A 24,018-nucleotide genomic window follows, 5' to 3' on the forward strand; every position below is an offset into this window, starting at 1 on the left:
GATTGGTGCAGGAGCCTCTGTATGCTTCTCCACGTCATAGTTAGGGGCGCCTCCGCGGAGTAATGCTGACCGTACATATCTGTCGGCGTTGGAGTACCAGAAACCGGCGAATGGGTTACAGGCTGTGGAGGTCGAGCCTGTTTAAGATTTTTTAATTTCCCCATCCACTGGAAAAATTGATCCCTGGTCATAGGCGGCATCGTGACCTGTGAAGGAGTCGGCTGAGCAGTGTTGTTTAAAGTCTCCACAGCCGAGTTCAAATCAGCATGAAGTTTTAACATCTACTCTTGTGTAATGGAAATCTTGGAGTATCTGACTTCTCAATACACATTACACAGAAATCCATAGTGCAAGACGGTGATAGTGGGGAACCACACAAAGTACAGAGGGCATGGGGAAGACACAATAATAAAGAGAAGAATTTATGAAAAGTAAAAATAACTAGCTGAAAGCCAGTGAATGGAGAATAAGGAGAAAAGGGGATATATATATATATATATATATATATATATATATATACACATATACACTTAGAAACAAAAACGCACAAATGTGATCACCTATACAGAGTCCGTACCCAAGCAATCGCAGGAGAAATTTGGAGCTGGGTTTTATGGGGGAAGGATAACGACTTTGGTGCCAAAAAGGACTATATTGCAATGATCGCTGGGTTAGAGATCTGTTCTGTTTGTTCTCCTGACCCAAGCAAAATGGAAACCAGGAATTCACTCTGTGTAGAGTTCATCAGACAAGGTAAGAACCATGGAATACAGTTGTGTACCAAGTATGAAGGCAAGATCATCCAGAAACCAGAAAACTACATGACCACTATATATCAGCAATCTTAGGTTTCAGTTCTAGCAGTGGCAGCAGGATAACAATTACATAATTACACTCTTACGGAGATGCTTAAAACATTAGAAATATAACTCCACAGAGTATTGCCAAGAATTGGCAATGTTTTGTTTCCATAAATGCTTAAGCTGCAATATAATCTTATAAAGGTACTGTGTTATTATTGCCTTGTTTTCATTTTCATGATTAAAGCACTTGATTGGATACGCACCTTGTGACCTCCTGTTCAAGTCTAGAAACATTTGGCACGTAGAACATTACACCAAAGAACAGAAGAGGCTCGTTGCCAAATTTGTCCAGCTGCTTTTTCAAGGCTTTCTCCAACTCCACCCATCGCTGGAGCTGTGTTTTACTGTGGAACCACAAGCCAAAATAGTGTGTCTGCAGAGCAAAGAAAAAAACAAGCTACAGATTAGAATCATTCATATATAGCCTGGAAGGAGAGGACAATCATTACAAGCTAGCAATGTTTTGTAGGTAAAGAAATCAACTCTAAAATCGGCTGTATCTGGGTACCAAAATGAAGATATGAAGAGTAATTTTATAAATTTAGTCCCTTTGGATGTGTAGACTTGTGTATCCTTTTTAAGTACAGGAAACATTGAAATTAATAATAATAATAATAATTATAATAATAATAATACGTCTCAGTTTGAATACAGTTATTAATGTTAATGCACTGCATGCTGTGTGATTCTTTGTGCCATATTCCACTGTTGTTGTTTTAAAACATGGCATCCAGCAAAGGAGCCTTGTGTGGAATTTCTTTACCAAAGCAGGAGAAAATGGATTTTGCCAAGGAAATATTTCATTCAAAGGAGGAAGCACAAATATTTTTTATTTAACCCAAAACAAAATAGTTAATATTTTCTAAGTGTGTGAGTAATGTTTTTCTCATACTGATATAATTTTGTACCTACACATTTTGGAGTGCATGTTTTTTCTTTGTTAATCTACTTCATTAACACAGCTAACAATACTGTATTTATCTGTTTATTTATTTTTAAATAAAGGCTACTTATTTTATCTTTTTGGGAAGAAACTATATTTGCGCAATCACTGTAGATAACCGTATTCAGGGCCATAGCCAGCCATGAAAAATCACAGAGGCACTTGTGACTGCACAGCAAGTTACAGTTTCTATCAGGGGCATGCCCCCAAACCATTACCTAACATGACGTAATAATTTTCACAATTAAACTACTGTTAGAATTGTTAAAATCTGCATAACCTGGGTCCGCTAAACAACAGTTTACGAGCCACTTCCACTAGCGATTTAGCATTGGAATAATAAGCCGGGTTCGCTAAACTGCGGGCTACCGGAATGTATTAATCTTTATTATTAGGCTGATATCTACTTCTTTAATCAACATTATTACAGTACTTTGTCTCACCTTGTAAAGAAAAGTCAATAATCCTTGTTTCGAAGCTATTCGAACACGTTTAACTAGCTATAGTAGTATGAACTGAGCTGTACGGTGTCACTGTAGTCTGCAATGACAGTAAACATTTTTTAAGATATCAGCGGGACTTGGGAATTAATGTATGCTCATGAGGGATGAAATACATTTTATTTTGCGGCAAAACAACTAAACAACGTGTAAGAGAGCCTAAATAAATCATTATTAGTATGATTTTATCTGAGGCCCGTGCCTTGGGTGCCTCATAACTGACTATGGGCTTGGTATTGAAGCCACACGGTTATATGGGTTTATGTTATGACTGACATAAACCCAACAGGACGTTATGTTGTTTTCTTTCCGATTTAGTTCCTGAGAAGAACAGTCACCGCAGTTGTTATTATTGAGGTGTACTTGCTGCTGTTATTGTTTTCTGTAAAACCTTGATATCATGTCAGTTGAGAAAAGGTTTAATACAAAGCTGGTCTTATTAACATTGTCTTTATTACACCGACCAGAGACCTGCACTTACAACTGCATTCTCATATTTTCTACATTTTCTTTAAATTCTCAAATTAATAAATTGAACCCAAGTAGTAAAAAGAAACCCGTTTCGGGTCGGTGATTTAAAACCCGATGGGTACCCAGGTTTTCAGGCACCCATGCTGATGGATTGTATAATATGGATTTAGTGTATTATTATTATTTATTTATTAGCAGACACCCTTATCCAGGGCGACTTACAATTGTTACAAGATATCACATTATTTTTACATACAATTACCCATTTATACAGTTGGGTTTTTACTGGAGCAATCTAGGTAAAGTACCTTGCTCAAGGGTACAGCAGCAGTGTCCCTCACTGGGGATTGAACCCATGACCCTCCAGTCAAGAGTCCAGAGCACTAACCACTACTCCACACTGCTGCCCAACAAAAAAGTGTAACAAAAAAGCGGAGTCTATTATCTGATCCGAAACAGCCAAGTCTTCGTTCTCTGAACCTGAATCATTTAATGCACAGAGCAACTAGTACTTATAGGCAGTTTTTTTCTATTCATGTGAGTCGTGATATTTTCCCCTCAGGCAGTATTTGCGCATGGTTATTAAAAAACAGAAGTTAATGGTGAAAATTGTACTTTTAGCTAAAAGTTGGGGGGGGGGGGGGGGGGGTTGCTCAAACCGGGGCGTTGACTCGGCTGAATCCAATACATAGGTGACACAATATAATATACAGTATATGCTACCATCATACTACAATGCAATTCCAGTGGCTCAAACCATGGCAGAATATCTCCCTGTACATATAATTTTGTTTCTAAAAAAAAGATTGCAAGATATATAATGTAAATGCACTTTATATTTTTCATTTAGCAATGTGAAGGGAATTGACTCCTTATTCTATCTACGTACTGTGTGAATCTATTGGTTTAGAACTAAACAAACTGCTTCAAGAAACAACCGTATCTGGTCATAAACAAAGGCTAGCGTAAAATATGAACTTTCATCCAAACCTTAACAGTAAAGGTACACTTTTACAACACTTGTTTGCCATGATCACTGAATCAAATGCTCTTTGCTGTTTTATAGAGAATTATGCTGAAGACACAAGTTTGATTGTTAACAGCAAGACCACACACCTTATGCGTCATTTACGAGTCAGGGATTAAGGAAATTAACTGAACATAAATCAGCTCTTGGCCTCTAGGTGTTTTCTTGTTTCTACCAGGTTTCCATAACAAAGACATGTTCATTTTGCCAATATCATCAATGTACTGTGGGGATAGCAATGAATACATTTCAAGAATACTTACAACTAACTGCAACACAAATTAAGACTCATGATCAATATTGGTGAAATAACTAGTCCTCTGATTGTTACTCCTCCAAAAACTTGTTTTACTGTTATTGTTTTTGCATGTAAAGCACTAAGATAGTAAGGCACAGATCCAATATTAACACATAGCTGCTCAAACGTTCTAAACACTTTAATTGACTTTATATTTTATAAAGTAATTAAATCAGTGATCAGCCTTTATAGATTTAATTACTGAACCCTTCAGGGTAATTTTTGCAACCTTGACGATTTGTTTCCTCAAATTTGTATGTCTCTTCAAATTGTTCTGTATTCTGCAATTGGTCACAATTGGTTGTTTTATGTTGTAACATGCTGGCTCTTGCCCCAGTACCTGAGTTTCCATTCTCCATAAGGAAAATACTGGATAAACCTGTTAATATCTATAAAATGAGTTTTTGTGAACAAAAATATTGTACACGCATTCTATTTTGCTTCGTGCTCAGTGTAAGTGAGTCACTGTGTAAGTGAGTCACTGCTTCCTGAAGTATCTGTAATAGTGGTCATAAATTGCATAATTGTACACCCCACTCCACGCTTTCCTTTTTCCTTTTTCTGCAACCAAAATCCAAGAGCAACAAAACTTCTATCTACATGCAAAATTGCATCACATTCTCTACCTAAAAAACTAAATGCTGCTTCCTTAACACTGAAGATGGAACAAGAAATCATTCAAAGGTAGTAGCTATAGTGAAATATACAGTAGATGCTGGTTATTAGCAACCCTGATAAAGGCAACTTTCGGTTATTAACAACATTTTCCCAGGAACCAATCCAATCCCATAGACTAATGTTAATGGAATTCTGATATTAGCAACTGCACGCCACTTATTGACAACTTTATTACTAGTTGCCAGTGCTACAGAGCGCACTTGCATGATTTATATGCATACTTCATGCAGCTTTTATAACACACTGACTTCGCAACTGCGTATTTCTGGTGGACTGAGGCAGAATCGTGGCTGTGAAACTGGCTACGAAGCTGCGCACACAATTGAGATGGATTTACAGCGGGAGATGGATTTACAGCAAATTGTGACTTATTTTAAAATTGTGTTCTTTAGAATTGATTGTAAATACAACACATATTTTTTATGTTTGCTTTACTTTAATTGTAAGGACAATTATAGTACATCGTTGTGTAGTACTATTTAAGCCAACTCCCTTTTTCTGTTTTACACACTCATGAAGTAAACAGTAGTATGTTTGGGTATGTTGTGTTTCTCGTGTTAATCTTTTAACACTGTAACATTTAAAACACATGTATTTCAGTGCCATATTTGTACAACTACAGTATATATCGTTGTTCCATATAAATACACTTCAAAAAGGGCTTTTCGCTTATTGGCAATTTTCGGTTAATGACAACTTTTTCCTGGGAACCAAGAGGTTGTTAATAAGCAGCATCTCCTGTACATACTATAATACAGAGTGAAATCATTAGTCTATGAAATGTAGTATTTCTTATTGGTGAAGATGTAAGCCAATTTTGTAACTCAGGAAACCAGTACTAATTTCTATGATCTGTGTGTAAGTAGGAGGGTGGGTGGAATACAACTAAATACCTTTTTTGCAATAGATTACCTTGCTTTCTATGGGGGATTATTACATTTCTGAACCACCTTCCCCCCCACACAATGGCTAACGTACTAAAAGTAAATTTACTTTGTTCAGCTGATTTCATATATGGCTCCGCTGAGTACATTTTAATGCATTTAAATAATAGACTGCAGTCGCTATGTAAAATAAACCCCCATCAATTAAAAGAAAAGAAACATTAGCACTGTAAACAACACACAACTTACAGAATTGTTATAATCAATTGGCAAATCAGAATCTTAACATCACTTATTATTTAGTTCTACAAGTCATTACGTGACACCAGCGTGGTACATTTGCTACAAACACACAAAATTACAATATCACAAAATCATTCATTCAAAACTAACAGAAATTCAGGATCGCTGCAAGCCCACAACAAAAGAGGCTGCGTTGCTGCTTTGTTTTTTTTTTGCATGTAGTATGTAACAATTTTTTTTGTTAGTTTACAGTTTTTGGATATGATTTTTTTTTTATGTTAAATTATTGCCCCAAGTACATTTTGGTCACGGTCTCAATGGGTAAATTTACTGCTTAAATAAATAAATACATTTTAAACCATTTTATTTACAGTCAAGGATAATAATAATAATAATAATAATAATAATAATAATAATAATAATAATAATAGCATCAGTAATAAAACTAATTTAAATTAGATGGATGTAGTAATTGTATCAATTTAATGTGCGATTAAAACCGAGATTAACAAAGATTAATTTTTTCAATTGTGAGATTAATCGCGATTAATTTATTTAATCGCTTGACAGCCCTAGTATTTTCCTCATGTCACATATAAAATCAGATTCAACTAAAGCCATTATTGAAAAAATTTAAAATCACATACATTCTAACTTCTCCAAATGCAGTAGGTACCTCATCAAGCTATGGTTACCACAGCAATGCCTTCAGAAAGGTTTGTGCCTCATGCAGCAGTGCAGTAGCACTACCTTTTGCTTTCTGGCATTGTGCTTTCGTTACTGGTGAAAGCAAGTTGTGACTTTTGAATAATGTCACTAGTGCTTCTGTAGATTTACAGTTCTTTAATATATACATGCTTAACTGTGCTTAAATGTGTTTATATTTCTGAATTAAATAAAAATAATATGCTAAAAAATTTGTTAGCCTTTGGGAATTCTTGGTGAGGCCATGTCTCACTTAACGAGCCGCCTCTGTACTCCACTGCCACTTGCTTAATTTTCACTCGTTTTCCTCTTTAACGACCCTGTTTTTATCCAGCGATCCACTGCTGATACTTCCCACTAGCGGCGCGAACCACGTGGGGTTGCTTCTAACATGCTGTGAGTTGCAGCGTGTGATGTGATCTAATCACCAGGCTAAATCACATTACACGCTGCAACTCACCACACATTTAGCCACACTCACACAATGTGTGCGAAGTGTAATACAATGGCAGACGCTACGTTCTGCCGAAGATGATTTGCGTTGTGAAATTGGGGACTTGCCGGTGCGAGGAGGCTATTTTTATTTAGTTTTCCCGCGGCCCCCTAGGGGTCCACGGACCACAGGTTAGGAACCACTGTTCTACACTAATAACATTAATAAAATAATCTGAACAGTGCAGATACTGTCACCTAGCCAAAACAATAGAAAATATATTCCAACATGTTGGAATATAAACATAGCATCAGTAATAAAACAAACTTAAATAAGATGGATGCAGTAATTGTATCAATTAAATATGCGATTAAAACCAAGATTAAGTGAGATTATTTTTTTTAATCTCAAGATTAATCAGGATTCTTTTTTTTTTTTTAATTGCTTGACAGCCTAGTTATAATTTATAAAAATGTTTCTGCAAGTAAAAAATAACTACACTCCAAACTTGCAAAGCTCAAAACTGCCCTATTAGGAACCGTGATGTTTCACCTCACAATCACATTTGAACCACTACTATGCAGTTATCAAACATACACATTAAATAACAGAGAGAATAACCTACCCTACCAATGTTTAAACCTCCAAGTCCATCCTCCTGTTTTTCATTGCAAACTTGTCGAGTACTTACGTCTCGGTTTTACAACAGCCGTTTAAATCATGATTTGCATGGGCCTAAAAACCAGGTGTCTTCAGAGTTGGGCAAAAGCAGAGGATGTCCAGTAACCTCCCAGACGTGGATTTGTTTTTATCAGCAAAAGTCAGGAAAATTCAAAATGAAATGCGATGTTGTGGCCAGAGAAAGCACTTTTCTGCACGATTTGTAAAGAATGAACCGGGTTTAAAAACTGTAAAGGCATAAATATTTACGACTAAAATATACTGAGCATCAAAAGAAACTTATCACATATGTTTGAGCATCAAAAGAAACGTATTCACTAGATGTGATCAAAAAATGACAAACTCTGTTTTAGAGCAGGTGCAGTGACTTTTTATTGTGCGGATTAACAGCTGACATCACGAAGATGCTGCAAAATGATCTGTCGATCTTGGGCAGATGTTGTGACTCTTGGTCTCCCAGTTTGTGGCCTGTCATTGACAGACTGTGTCTGGTTATACCATCTCACAAGGTTTGAAATTGCTGGCTGTGAGCACCCAAGACAGCGAGCCACAGTATGCTGCCCTAGTCCAGCCTCCAACATGCCGATTGCACAAAGGCGCTGCTCTCTTGACAGATGTGGCATATTTTATTCAAGCTTACAATTGAACAGCTGAAATCACTCCATATCCAGTGTCCAATCAACTGTCTCACTAATTAGTTGATTAAGAGCATATGCTTCAGCCAGAGTCACTCAAGTGTGTCATGGTCAACGATGAATGATCAAATGATTAAAAAGAAAACATTTCATCAATGTCCATCATTTATATACCTTTTTTAAATGTGTTATAATAGTGATAACTTTCTTTTGATGCTTGGTATATTTGGCGAATCACACCCATAAAACCTATTTTGCCGGCCTGTTGCAATATGAAGTATGTATTGTTAGTGGAATTTTATATTTGTGCCATAATGTTTGTGTTTTTTTTTCATACGCGAAAAACTCATAATAAAAGGCTTGCAAATATTTATGGCTTTACAGTAACTCATTTCATTGTACCTTCTTTTCCAAAGAAGGCTACAATAACCATTTCGTCCTTTGAGTGATATGTATTTTCATACATAGCTTTAAATGCACCATTAAAAGCATACATTTTTTAAGAGTCGCCAATTATGTTTTGTATTTTCACCCGTCCTCCAAGTCCCTAATTTCTATATTAATCTTCGACTTGGACGTCTCATCGCACGTCCCATCGTCAGTTTGAACAATACGTGCACACACGTTGTCTAATCAAAGGAGTCAAAGGCTGAATCTAGTGTAAAAATGACGAGACTGCCCAATCACAACTAGATCTGTGTTTGAGTGGGGGGGGGGGGGGGGGGGGGGTCAATGCACCCCTCAAGCTACACCACTGCGCCAGCGGTTAAATTCTGGGTAGCAGGGTCTCTTAAAAATAAATATATCAATAAAATCTAAAGCAATAAGCACAAATCCAAAACATGACCACTTTTTACAAATAAGCTAATGTAAGCTAAGACACTATTAGGAAAGCACATAACACAAGCATGCTTGGCAACATTATTAAACTGTTGTGTGACATTTGTTATGTTTTTAAAAGTAATTTGTTGCTCCACTCATGTATTATTAATGAAAGTAATAAACATTTAGTCTTGAGGGTAGCTTGCAAATAAAGTACACAAAATATATTTTAAATTTGATTCTGTATTGTATTTCCATAATGTCATAAGATGAACAAGCCTCAACAGTTAGGTCTGTCTGTCATCAATGTTACTTTATATGGCATCAGCACAATATAACATACAACTCCTGCCACGACTGAAATACTAAATTAGAGCCATCAGTACAATGAAAGTAAATCACCATATCTACATGTAAAAATGTAAATGTGACAAACAGAGAGATGCCCTCATATACCCCCAGATTTTGAAACTCAATAACTTACCAAGTTTCAACAAAATTTGGATAAGTGCTTCTCATACAGTATGTGAGATGGTTACAGAGACTCCATTTTTCACTAATCTAGGACTACGACACCTCACCTAACATTAGGTAGTCCAGTATAATAGTGCTAATTAGGGCCTGTAAAACCAGCCAAAATGTATATAAACAGAATCTTCTGAAGCACTAGTTCCCCCTTTTTCCACTTTCTTTTTGGCAGACAAGCTGTTAACACTGGCTGTGTCTTGTGTTGTTCTTGTGATGTTTACCGTATTTATTTTATCAGTTTCATGTGCTCCCATCTTTGCCAAGTTGTGTCTTTGCATCTTACTAGACCTGGCAGTGACTGCTGTTTGGGCATTATAAAACTGCCAGAGAACAGCAGTGATACAGAATCCAAAAGCGATTTTCTACAAGGAACTGGACATTGTGTTGTGTCTGATGTGGATATTATGAACAGTTATGGGGAAAACAAACTAAACCCTTTTGCCTGACCACTGGACATGGGAAAGTAATACATTTTAGTGCAAACAACAAAGAAGTTAGCTTACAAAAGTACTAACAGCTTTTTATTAATATTAAACAAATTATAATAATAATAATAATAATCATCTAGTCATATTTATATTGTAACTATTCAATAATATAATAACTCGATATTTTAATGCAAAAACGCACAATAGACATCACCATTATCATGTCTAAAGATGAATAGTATAGTCCAGTAGGCTCACTTATCTTAGCCGTGTGATATTACACAACCCCTGAGTTGTTCTCCCTGCAACACAATTCATATCTTGTTGTGATTTTCAATTAATACAAATAAATAAATAAAAATATATTCCTTAGAAAGAATATGTGACTGGGGGCTGGGGGAGGGAACCACATTTATTTTTCAAATTGCAGACACGTAGTACATTTTACAACATGGTGTCAGTAACCAGACCTGCTTCGAAAGCCGTCATGACAATCATAGTCAAAATGCCTACCATTTCATTCACAATAGCTCATCCTATCTGCATGGCTAATGTCAGTCAGTTTAATTCCATAGTGCCTGGAAGTACATATCCAATTCTTTTTTTAATAGCAGTAACAGTAGAATGTAAATAGTAGATGTAAATCACTGTTTCCCAGAGTACAGAGATATGCACACTCAAAATACTGCACAGGCCCGACATGTGATGTCTAAAGCAATAAACCCTTATATTAGGGGAGGTATTTTCAGCTTTTTGACTTGCCTTGAATAAATACATTTCTAGTAACAGAGTAATCTGGAAAACATGAAGTACAGAAACAGGCTCCTTACCTCCCGCAGCTCAAGTCTCTGAGCGACAGCCTCCAAACACTCCTGGCCGGTGCTCTCCACTGACAGTGTGCACTCGATGACATTGCTGTCCAGTAGGCGTATGCGGGTCACAAAGCAGTTCTTGCTCAAGACATTATAGCGCCTGGTGCGGCGGAGTTTGATCCGGAAGGGCATGGCTGAAGGGCCTTGGAAACAGATCCACCCTCGCCACACGTGCCTCTTTGCTTTAGAAAGTCTTCTCCTGGTCTTGAAGGCAAGTCCCCCAGCCAAAGAAATCTACAGGTGAAAATGACTGTCCCATGCCCAAAGACATGAATAAATACAGGCTTCCTAGAAAGAACAAAATATATATAATTTAGGTCTTCTGAAAAAATTGAGTCCAGAATGACATGGTTAATTCCCATTCCCATAATTTTATTTATTCACTTGATTTATCAGCAGCTTTGGATTCCTGGCTCTGTACCACCAGTTGTTTCTTTGGCTGCTGTGAACCAAAGTCCTGTTAAATATCATAATTTTATGCCACAAGAACTTGTTGAAACTTGAAAATGCTTAAGATATCCATGCACCACAAACAGTGATGCTTACCTTATGCCAAACCATTATTAAAAACAGAAAATAGGCAAAAGCATCTGACCTCGAGCTGAGGCATGCTAGATTTAAAACTACAATTGGCCTGATAGGATTGGACAGGCAGGATTTCATTTGGTTTGTGCTACGTTTGCATCTCTTTGAATTTATTTATAAACACGATAAAATAGCATTCTATAGTATCTGTATTACAGCAGCTTTTGTTTAGATATATTTCTGGGCTAAGTATGATGTTTCGTTCCCTAAATGTCATGCTTGTAAAGTGTCCAAGGTAGATGTACAAAATATCTAAATCATCATGTTTGAAAGTTTATAAATACTAACCCAATAACAGTCGGCACACACTTCCCTACCAATAGAAATTAACTCTGGTTCAATTACATAGTTAACATTTCATACCATCAGTACTTTCCTTTTACCCAGCATCTATTTTTCATCCAAACATTATATTAAAAAGGTTGTTCAGACTCACTGCTTGATTTTCCAGAACATTTATGAAGTTTTAAAATCACCAGTTTGTCTTGCTTTCACAATCAGATCTAAATATCTGTTGTTTCTTATCACCAACCACAAATGCAGGACACCTCCCCAGAATGTGGTCCACTTGAGCTAGAATGACCCCCTAATAATAGATTGACTGGTGACATAAAAACAAATTATATTCATAGGTTGTTGCTGGGTTTAAAAACCATCAATGATAAAGTAAAGTATACTAATTGTTCTCATATTCTACAGCTTCAAAAACACATTCTTACATATCTAAAGGACAGAGATGTTTACATATTTGGGAGCTGTTGGTTCTTGTAGCAAAATACCTTGGCTATTGTCCCAGATTCCTTTCAGGGCTAAACAAAGAAAGCACACCTGACAAAAATATGCAGCTGAATGCACGGTGTGAAAAGGGAAAACATAAAAATACTCCAACTGGCAAACTTTTACATCAAGATAGTATCAAATATGTATTCTGTTTTTGTTTCTCTACTCAGTTTTTATTTAATCATATATCTGTGGAATAGAGGATATAAATATCATGGCAGACAGCCTGGCCTTGATGGGAGAATCTCTAAACTAGAAAACGAGAGACTAGTGACTGTCAGGAACGTAGCATTATGTTTTTCCCCACCCCAAAGTAAAATTATAAATCCACCCCACATTACACCAGTCTTACTTGAGCTCTTGACTTGCAATCTATATACTGTATAGGAAGGATAGGTGGGCTCAATGATAGATCAAATTTTCCACCACAAGCGAGGGAAGGCCCGTAATTATCTACTGGCCGAGTCCCAAGTTAGTTAAACAGGTCTTTCTCATGAGTGGAGGAAATTCTTACTGATCACAAAGACATAATGGATTCTGACATAATGGATTCTGTTTTTGAAGCAAAACACATACAGACGTGCTCAAATTTGTTGGTACCCCTCCACAAAAGTTTCATCTCTTTCCATAGATGTTCGATAGGATTTAGATCAGGACTCATAGAAGGCCACTTCAGAATAGTCCAATGTTTTGTTCTTATCCATTCTTGGGTGCTTTTAGCTGTGTGTTTTGGGTCATTATCCTGTTGGAGGACCCATGACCTGCGACTGAGACAGAGCTTTCTGACACTGGGCAGTACGTTTTGCTCCAGAATGCCTTGATAGTCTTGAGATTTCATTGTGCCCTGCACAGATTCAAGGCACCCTGTGCCAGGCGCAGCAAAGCAGCCCCGAAACATAACCGAGCCTCCTCCATGTTTCACTGTAGGTATGGTGTTCTTTTCTTTGAAAGCTTCATTTTTTCGTCTGTGAACATAGAGCTGATGTGACTTGCCAAAAAGCTCCAGTTTTGACTCATCTGTCCAAAGGACATTCTCCCAGAAGGATTATAGCTTGTCAATAAGCATTTTAGCAAATTCCAGTCTGGCTTTTTTATGTTTTTCTTTCAAAAGTGGAGTCCTCCTGGGTCTTCTTCCATGGAGCCCACTTTCGCTCAAAAAGCGACGGATGGTGCGATCAGAAACTGACGTACCTTCACCTTGGGGTTCAGCTTGTATCTCTTTGGCAGTTACCCTTGGTTCTTTTTCTTCCATTCGCACTATCCTTCTGTTCAATCTGGGGTCGATTTTCCTCTTGCGGCCGCGCCCAGGGAGGTTGGCTACAGTTCCATGGACCTTAAACTTCTTAATAATATTTGCAACTGTTGTCACAGGAACATCAAGCTGCTTGGAGATGGTCTTGTAGCCTTTACCTTTACCATGCTTGTCTATTATTTTCTTTCTGATCTCCTCAGACAACTCTCTCCTTTGCTTTCTCTGGTCCATGTTCAGTGTGGTGCACACAATGATACCAAACAGCACAATGACTACTTTTATCCATTTAAATAGGCTGAATGACTGATTACAAGATTGGAGACATGTGTGATACTAATTAAAGAAACTAATTAGTTTGAAATATCACTATAATCCAATTATTTATTATCTTTTCTAAGGGGTACCAACAAATGTGTCCAGGCCATTTTAGAATATCTTTGTAGAATAAGCAATAATTCATCTCTTTTCACAGCTTCTTTGCTTTATTCTATGACATACCAAAGGCATGCAAGTATACATGATAAAATAGCTTTTAATTTCATCACTTTTCAGGAGGAATGAAGCATTATTTCAATGAGCTGTAAGGGTACCAACAAATTTGAGCACGTCTGTATTTTATTTTATTGTGCAGTGTAGAAATGCCTGAAAAAGCCATTTCAAATGCGATTCTAGAGGTCTCAATGAAAGCTCACAAGGGTGGTGCCAGAGTTGTCTTAAAACAGGGCAGATTACATCGCAGAAAAAGTCAACTTTCAGACAGAGCTTATTCAGGGAAGATACCAAGACATCATTATCAAATCCCTCCCATAAAATGGTCAACACATTCTGCAAGACTTTCATATCTGGAACCTGTGCCATCTGCTCCCCAAAAATTGACAATGCTGGAAATGTCACCCAATTGTATCTTGTAATGGCCCCCTTACTGAAAAATGTTTAGGACCTGTGGAATCTGTTCTAAAGCCTCTTGTGAGAAGAACAGATAGAACACTGGTTTTCTGATAAAAAGCTTAAAGAAATACTAGTAGTCATTACAGATGTAAAATCCAACATCCTGGACCAAGATGAAATGTCACTTTTACATTAATCAACCAGTGGCGGAGGAAGAGGAAGATGGGCCCCGGTGCAGGACCTTATTGTGGGCCCCCCCCCCCACACGTTAATTGAACCCTTATTTATAAACATCAAACATACCAAATCAAGTGTTCAATATTGAACTATATTTAATTGTCAGAATGTTAGCATATATGAAACAGTACGTAATAAGAACGTTTTCTACTCACCTACTTTAATTTTATTTTGCGTACATCTTTACATCCAACACTACACTATTTTCTAATCGTAAACGAACAGGTTTAATCACTAATCCTACCAGGATTCCCCAATTCTGCGATCACTGAAATGATTACTGAATTCACAATTCTGCACAGACATTTGCAGAAATTGTCTCACATAGGAACCCGTTTTATTATTGTTATTATTATTATTATTATTTTTAAATCAGTAATGCAGGCGTGTTGATTTGCTGTAGTTTATTTAGGTGCCCGCAGCAGCGCCCGACAGCTTCCATCTAAACTACAGGATGAATCGTGAACACAGAATATAACTGCAAATGTTTGTGCTGAATAGTACCCCAAAACCTTTCATGAAGATGTCACTCGTACCAGCCAGGGGAAAAAAGTCAGGAAAATTAAGACAATAGCGATACCAGTGGAAATGAGGAAGGATACAATCTGAATTACTGGCACTGCACACACATCATCGACAATTTGAAGAAACTTAAGCAGTAACTTAGATACAGTACAACAATGACTATCAAGAACATGTCAGTAACATCCCCCGTCACATCTGTAAATTCTAAATTAGAACTTTCTGTATGATTACAAAAGGTTGATGGCCATGCCATATATCAACAGTGTGTACAGAATAGTACAGAATAAGAATTATCAATGAAATGTTTAATTGCAATTTCATAAGCAATTCTCCTGATTTCATCCCCAGCTTAGTATCATCCATTGGCAGAAAACATGCTTTGTCGCAGATTCCTCCACAATACACTAATAAACTCAGGGATAATCATCAAATGGACAGACTTGAGTACATGTATCCACCAAGGACATTATTTCGTCTCTTTACTTACAGTGTTCAAAAATCAAACAGAAGAAACTAAACCGCACTACATCACAATATGTCCCTGTCCCAATATCTTCACCCTCAGTTCAGTGGGATCCTTCATTTGCAAATCTACTGTACATAATCCAGTGCAAGAAATTGCTAAGAAGAAATATCCAGATGCAGTCTACATAGGCAAAACCAAACACCACCTTCAAAACCTGATAGATCTACACACACCATAAACAGCAAAATTCAAGCTTATATATTTATTTATCCAATAAAAGCATGAACTTCAAAATTATTTCTTACAATTCTGAAATCTGTGTGAAGAGTAGGGCTGTATTTAACTACACAAACATTTGCCAAAATGTGTTTGCCACACTATCTCATCTACAGTTTGTTTGCAGCCAACAACAACAACTGAAGAAGAATAGTGTGGGAACATCTGCAAACGTTTGCCTAGTTAAACTCAGCCAAGGTTCAATACTGCCAGACACCAGAGTGGATTGTGATGTCATATTGTTGAGAAAATGTTATTTTCTTCAACAGTATTGAGAAAATGGTTTTTAATATGACATCACACTGGCCTTGAATCAGCAGATATCTTAAATGTTATTTATCTTCAGATTTGTGCATATTTAGCTCCACTGCCTAGCCATTGTAAATTTATGCTTCATGTCATCTGATGTGCTTGAGACCAGAAAACAAAATTCCACTACAAGAAATATCCTTTTCTTTGCAAATTAATGTACAAAAGGTGCTCAGATTAGGACACTGATTTTGACCTGTAATCTTTGTTTTACACACATATATATATATAAGGAGGCTGTGTGGTCCAGTGGTTAAAGAAAAGGGCTTGTAACCAGGAGGTCCCCAGTTCAAATCCCACCTCAGCCACTGACTCATTGTGTGACCCTGAGCAAGTCACTTAACCTCCTTGTGCTCCGTCTTTCGGGTGAGACGTAGTTGTAAGTGACTCTGCAGCTGATGCATAGTTCACACATCCTAGTCTCTGTAAGTCGCCTTGGATAAAGGCGTCTGCTAAATAAACAAATAATAATTTTATATATATATATATATGTAATGAAGTAGTATGATGTTTGTGATGTGCAGTTCAGAAATAAAATGAACAGTAATTTTAAGTGCCTATGTATATTGCAGCTAAGGCATATGCAATTAGGCAGTAAAAATGGGGAGCCAACTCCAGGACTGCGATATATCAAAATCTACAGTATAGTGATATATGTAAGGTACGAACCACGACGGGCCGTGCCTGTTCACATGATATATACCACGCCTGGGGCCTTTAACCACCCCAGAAGTGGTAAATATCATCGGAACTGCACGGCCCAAAGTGGTTTATACCGCTTATAACACGTCATTTGTGGGAAGAAAAATAAATAATGAAAACACATTTAAATTGACAAAACCAGAAACTTTGATTGTGTATACATCCTCAGTGTAATGTAGTCCCAAATTTTATTTAATTTAATTCATTGTTTGCTTATTGAAAATAAATTGCACGTGTTTGTTTATTGTGAATTTCTGCTTCGAAAGTGCCTTCTTACTAGAAACTAGAGGACTGAGCACAAGCTGTGATGATGGGCGGAGTTTCAAATGACACTAGCAAGTAAGGGAAGCAGCTGCGATAGAGACTGAAGCCGGATCTTAGTGAGTTTGTGAACTCGTTATATGTGAGGCACACACATTCTAGTACGTTTTCATCCTTTTGGATCTCAAAATATATTTTTGTTAGTTGTTGGACACCCTTGCGTCCAAGTCGTGCCAGATTAAGTTGAAGATCGAACCAGACTTTACGCATCAATCCGACCGCGGTGTCAGGGGACAGTACCGCAGTACCCAGGCCGGTAATTCGGGGGGTGGTGTCTGGTGGTGTCTGGCCTTGTCTCTACCTGCTTTTCTAAGAGTTTTCCTGACTAACAGGAATACATTATTGCTGGTTTTAAACTCGCTGTCAGCAGAGATGTTAAAACCTCTACTTTTAAAATATGTATTTAGTCCAGCTTAGCGTTATAAAACTGGAGACTGAATACTGGTCCCCAGTTGAACTTCCTGCACTGGCATAAAATTCCCTTAATGTTGTTGAGATTTTTTGGACTTATTTCCATAAAATTAATGTCCATATTTTTTTTCTTTAAGTACATTAACCAGCCCATGCTGTAGTTTTTTTTGTGTGTTTTTTTTCAATCTTTGTTTTCTTCTATTTCATTTAGCTCTTCCTCATCTACTGTTACGTGTCTACTCTTGTTGGTGCACTTATTTTATTTATTTATTTATTTCAGGTGGACTGCTGTCTTCACTCAGAAAGTTGGTGTTGTACCAGTTATGTGGAGTTGTATCCCCAAATATATTAAAGGAAATAGGTGAAATGCCACTCACCTGTGGCTGTGGTTTTGTAACTAATAACAAATAAAATGGCAGTTTGTCATAGAATGTAGAATGTAGTGGTGCGTAGTGATTTATTCAGTGTGAAGCAGCTCATTAGTATGCAAGCTGTGCTATATGCTATATATATATACACGGTCATGTGATGTTGTTTAACCAATCAGAGGTTGTTATTTTTCCATATATATATACATATTAGACTGCTAAGTTTTCTGCAGGCAAGTGAAAAAAAGCAATTAAGCATCCTGCTGTAATGAATACTGTACTTGTTGCTCTTTGTTACCTTGTGAAATATTAGCTGCCAAACTGACTCATTCAGAATACTCCTTTTTACACAGTAACTGACTGAGTGAAAATTTAGTCTTTTCTCAACAGACGGAATTACCACATTGAGAAACTATTCTCTGAGTAAGGCAATATCACCTTGTGGAAAACATAAAGTACTATATCCATCAGTACAGCAAATTCTGAACATCTGAGTGATTAAATCAGAGAGTAAGAAAGACTCGTACAATCTTATGCCAACTGATGACACATTCAGTAATTACTTGTGAGACATTACGAGACAGCATAATTCAGTTTATTTATGCATACACTACCCGCAGTTGGCATTCCAAAGACCTTAAATGTTTCTAACTGTTAATTTTCTTTGGATAGTAAGTGATCATTACCTATAAGGTGAGCATCTTGGCCCATATAGACAGTACAGTTTTTGATTAAATTGTAAAATGTATTTGCCACATTAAAATGCATAAATACATAAAAATAGTGAGCATATCCAAGCTATCCAGTTCAACTACAAATAGTTCTCTTTAAATGTACCGTTACATGAGCGAAAGCTTTAATGGATTTTCTCCACGAATGATTTACACGCAAGATAATTTGAACAATACCATACAGGTATTTAGTAGACGTCAATCATAAAAATACCAGGAGTAGTTGAGAGGTTTTTTTTACTATATTTACTGTACCTGATTTTACAGTTATGGCTTAATTTGTGCAATTAGTGAAACAAAGGAAACAAAGACATTTTTTATGTATGTATATATTTATTTTATTTTGCAAAGTAACCTGAAGAAACAGCAGTACTTCACACAGTCATTTGTTGACACATTTGTTTTGACAAAACAAAAGCCATTAAAAACAACTGCTCTTCAATATAATACACTGTAAACAAAAAGCTACGGTAACACTATTAGAAAAGCAATAAAATGTCCATGTTCCTTGTTCTTAAACTCACTTACAATGGACCCATTTTTGAAGCAAGGAGGCAAAAGCATATTTTCTGAGAGGAATAAACAATAAGAAGAGCAGTTAAATTTTTTTCACAAATAAGTAGTTTTATTGTTAGTTTTCTATAGTTACGTATAGGGCACAATAACTTCTAATCAAAAGTGTAGTATATTTGTGAGCATATAAAATTAAGCAACCTTTACACATAGTTCAAAAACCACAGAATAAGAATGCCCATTTGCTGTAGATTGTTATCTGCAACTTCCACATCTATAAAATACTGATGGTTTTAATACCTAACAGCTATTTCCACTCTACTGAATGCAACATGTATTTAATTTTACAACAGCAGTTGCACCCAAGTGCAATATTTTTGAGGATTAATTACAAGGTGCATCGAGTAGAAGAGATAACAGTATTTAGAGTGGATACAATCCAAGACAAAGTCAAGGACACAATGTGTACCTGCCACAGAAATTCCCCATGACAGCTGAGGAGAACAAGGTGAGGGGGTGTCCTCCGAACCTATGACCAAGCCAATTGTCTCTTTATAACCAACAGCTTGAGCAGATGTCAGCAAGCTACTGCCCTTGCAGGACAAAGGCCAGCCCCTGCGGGTGTCTGCTGGAGCTCACTGGGTGCCAGTCCAGTGTGATCTTCCAAAAAACAGTGACGAGAAACAGTCCCTGACGATTTTGCCTCCCTAACCCACAGCAGTGTCAGAGCTAATGCAACACACCCGGTGGATTCCCCAACAAAGAACGTCAACTTTGCACAGCCATGGCACAATCTTACAAGTTTGGTCTTTCCTTTTTTAAGGTGCTACTATGTCCGACTGAATCTGCTGAAGTCACTTTGCTGTCAGTGGAACCCCTTGTGATTTGTATCCATCCAAACTATTTTGTTTTATGTAGTACTGTATAACATGATTTGGACTAAAAGTGAACGGTAGAGTGATACCACTTATCATTAGGGGTCTACTTAAATCGCTGTAAATTTACGTATTTTTCACGGGTATGTTGCGGAATAAAATTAGGATTTTGCGGACATTTCGCGGACATGTTTAAACATTAAATAAACCTAAGTAGACAGTATTTCAGAACACTATAAAGCCTAAAAATAGTGGTACTTGCTTCCTTACTAAAACAGAGTGCTGGCATTTGTTAAAGGCGAGTATGCAGCATCCCCCTGCAGTTGACTTGCCCATACATTGAGACTGCACGTCTGCATCCACTGAATTGGTTGGAAGTTAAGGCAAAGCTTTGCCAAGTTATACAGATGTGGAAATTGATTAGAAACAGCCCAAAAACTCGGTTACACAAGGGAATCTGGCATACTTTAATAAAGTCAATATATGCAGCACGTTCGTTGTCATGTTATTTGTCCCATCCAATAATTTATTTTATTAGTACCGAATCAAAACAAAGCTTAGACGTGGCTATTCGGGTCTAAAATTCCAACTGTAAGCAGCAGGTTGAAGCGAGGTGGCTGTGCTGGATCGTTTTAGTACTGATTTAACTTGCAGACAGGAATACTTCTTGTCTGCGCTGACTTTCCAGTTTGGTTTCTGAAGCTAAATAGCGATCGATCGTATTTTCTCCAAATACACATTAAGATATGGAAAACAATTACCTCAGTCTGCGTGTAGTTTCTTTGGGAAATATCTTAAAATGATCATCGGCCGAAATATACTTTGCTTTTTTTGTCGTCCATTTGCACTATTTTCCCTCCGATGCTGAAAACTAGATTTTAGCAACCTAAATCAAAACAATGCAGCACCAACTTTGTCCCGCCCCCTCCTGCACAGTACAGGTCACATAAAAGCAGTAAAGACGCACCGATAGGCTGAAAACTTTGTCATTTGAATAGTAAACAAGAACGTTAACTGCTTTGGAGAATTTATTTTGTAAATGTTACTTGTGGACATTTTTTGTTTGTTTGTTTTTTGCTTAAGTGCAATGCACACAGGACGGCGAAGGAATCAAAAAGGGCTATCTGCAGAAGGAAGATACGTAGTTTGTGTCACTTGCGTTGTGCAGTAGTTCATTTAAACAAGTTTTCTCTTTTTTTCCTCTCCGTACTTGTTTGTATGCATTGGCCCCTAAGAGGTGAATTTCGCGGTGACCCCTCAATTTCACGATTTCCGCGAAATCCGCGAAATCGCGATTTAGGTAGGTCCCTACTTATCATATAAAAACTAATAGAAGATTAGTAGTAGAACAAATAGTAATATTCAAATATTTCAACTTATGACGTAAGATAATAAAACTCAATACTGATTAAAGTAGAAAAGCTGGGAGAGGGATGTTTGTGAATGTTTTGTAAATTTTACCTAACTCAGAATACTTTTTGAATATCTCTGAATATGTTTAATGAAAAGGAAGTCTCATGTAAAAGATGGAACCACAAATATGATTCATTTACTATGAATGAATGAATGAATGACAACTGTAAGTGAGAAATTTGTAATTAATTTTACCCTAAATGGTTTAAATACAAAGACTGGTTCCATAAATGGCTAGGCTAACAATCACTGTCCAACAATCAAGCTTTGAGGGAAGAATTCTTCATTATAAAATTGTCAGAAAGCTTGGCAAGATTATTTCTATTATTTTGTTCTGTATTGTTTTAATTACAAGACTAAGGTTACTCCTTCCAACCCTATCGGCATCAATCCAGATCCATTAATAACCTCCAATTACCACAATGCCCTCGGATAACAAGTGATGAAAATGAAGCTTGACTTGTATTTTAATCACTAGCAGGCATTATACATTATATCATCTTTCACATTTAAGAAAAGTTAAAGTCATGTACTAAACAATAGCCCATCATACTTAGAACAGGGTGCGTGTGGAGGGGGGTGCTTGGGCGTTTTTTATACACCATGAATGTTGTTTACTCAAATATGTCAAAAGTTGCACAAGCCAGCTGTAAAAGCACTATGGTATTTGAAAACACGTACTGTCTTTGATTAAGAATCACTGGTCATTCTTCACACATGCTAACCACCTCCATCACCACCACATACTGTAGGAGATCTGCATGAATCCAGAGTAAGTCCTGTCATTCATCTTACACCAACTGTTTTATTTTTTTAGCAATGTATACCATACTCCTCATTAGTTCACATAGGGTACAGTTCCCACCATTCTTTAAAATAATAAAAAAAAACATTTTGGTGCTAAATCAGGGTCTATGAAACCAGCTGTGAAACTATAAAAGTGCAAAGAAAGACAAACATATCTCGCAATAAATGTCCTTAAATAGCTCAAGTGCCTTTGGACTTCAATCATCACAACTTACTCTAAAACAACATGGAAAAACGTATTGTTCACAAGAGACAATAAACATAAAAAAGTACCATACCAAGTTTCAATTTAATTAGATTAGCAGTTCTCAAGATACAGTAGATCTAAAAATGTAACGATATGGCATCCTGTAGATGGATAAACCTTTCTTACTAACAGGTTTGATGACATAATTTTACCATGGATTAGAATCTCTCTTAATAAACAGAGGGAACACTGCAGTTGTATCGCGTCCATGTGCACTTTTAAAATTATGTCTTATGTAAATCAAAAGATAACATACATTCAACAGATGAGATTTACAATAATGTGCCAACTAAACTTTAATAATCATCCCCAATGACATGCAGTACATATGGTCAAACAAACTTTTTACTACTTCACTTGTGCTGGTATTGTTTCTGAGAACATACAGTAGCAGCTATTCCCTTTAACTCACTCACTCATTACTGCATTTCCAAACTCCTAAGAAGCCTTGCAATTTTCAGAGTCTACACCAAGAGGTTAAACTTGTATTATTATTATTATTATTATTAGTAATAGTAGTCGTAGTAGTCGTTGTTGTAGTCATAGTCGTAGTATTAAATGCATGGATCTCTGTTCAGTGTTCATTTTTTCATCAACTTTGCATTGCATTGACAATGTATTTTTAAACTCCCAAAAGATGGATCTAATTCTGGAAACTGTATGAAGTAAACTTCATTAGCACCAGCTCTGTATGAAGACCATTTTGCTAAACCCTCTGCATTTTGCTCTTATTACTGCTAAGAGAAAATATCTTTATCACACACTAGTTGCTTGTTTGTTTCTTCCCATGACCTGTCACTTGTTTTATGGACAATAATTTTGCTTTAAAACACATTGAAGATAATCATATTTCAGTAACTACAAACTCTTGTGAGACAAGCAGGCTAAGGGCTCAATTTGATCTATACCCTGCTGGAATAAGCCACATCTTGATATTACTGTATTGAATCAACCACCGATTTTGGTTGATGCAATCCAGGGTTACGCCCCAGTGCAGTAAAATACAGTAGTCGTAGTTGTAGTACTAAATGTCAATGTATTACAATTAAGATTCTCTGGATTATTTACAATTATTTGACACATAGATTAACTAAATGAGGGATTCATAAAAGCTTGTGTATATTCATTGACAGTGTGCAGCAAATACCCTGTTGACACTAGCCACTTGTAAACGGCTTTGAAACGGCTTAGCTTTTAGGATTTTTTTTTTTTTGTAATACAGACTCAGCCATCCTAATTCCAGCTGTCACGTAAGTGGTCTGTTTCAAAGCTGGCTTTGCAATGGCTTTGTGTTTGAAGAA

The 24,018-nt window shown here is 36.8% G+C and overlaps 1 protein-coding gene across 2 annotated transcripts in view; it reads right to left on the minus strand.

Annotated features, from left to right (window-relative positions):
- LOC117403271 (tyrosine-protein phosphatase non-receptor type 14-like) overlaps positions 1-24,018 on the minus strand; it is a 125,314-nt gene that overhangs the window by 69,615 nt on the left and 31,681 nt on the right. Inside the window, exons 2-3 of one of the 2 annotated variants that reach the window (XM_034005299.3) lie at positions 10,970-11,299; positions 1,067-1,236 (exon numbers count right to left, since the gene is read on the minus strand). In XM_034005299.3, the coding sequence (XP_033861190.1) occupies positions 1,067-1,236; positions 10,970-11,143 (344 nt within the window). In that variant the 5' untranslated portion in view covers positions 11,144-11,299. The remainder of the gene's footprint in view (positions 1-1,066; positions 1,237-10,969; positions 11,300-24,018) is intronic. The other variant, XM_059024294.1, reaches the window with a different exon arrangement.

Source organism: Acipenser ruthenus, chromosome 5 (genome assembly GCF_902713425.1).
Source record: "Acipenser ruthenus chromosome 5, fAciRut3.2 maternal haplotype, whole genome shotgun sequence".
NCBI classification, from domain to species: domain Eukaryota; kingdom Metazoa; phylum Chordata; class Actinopteri; order Acipenseriformes; family Acipenseridae; genus Acipenser; species Acipenser ruthenus.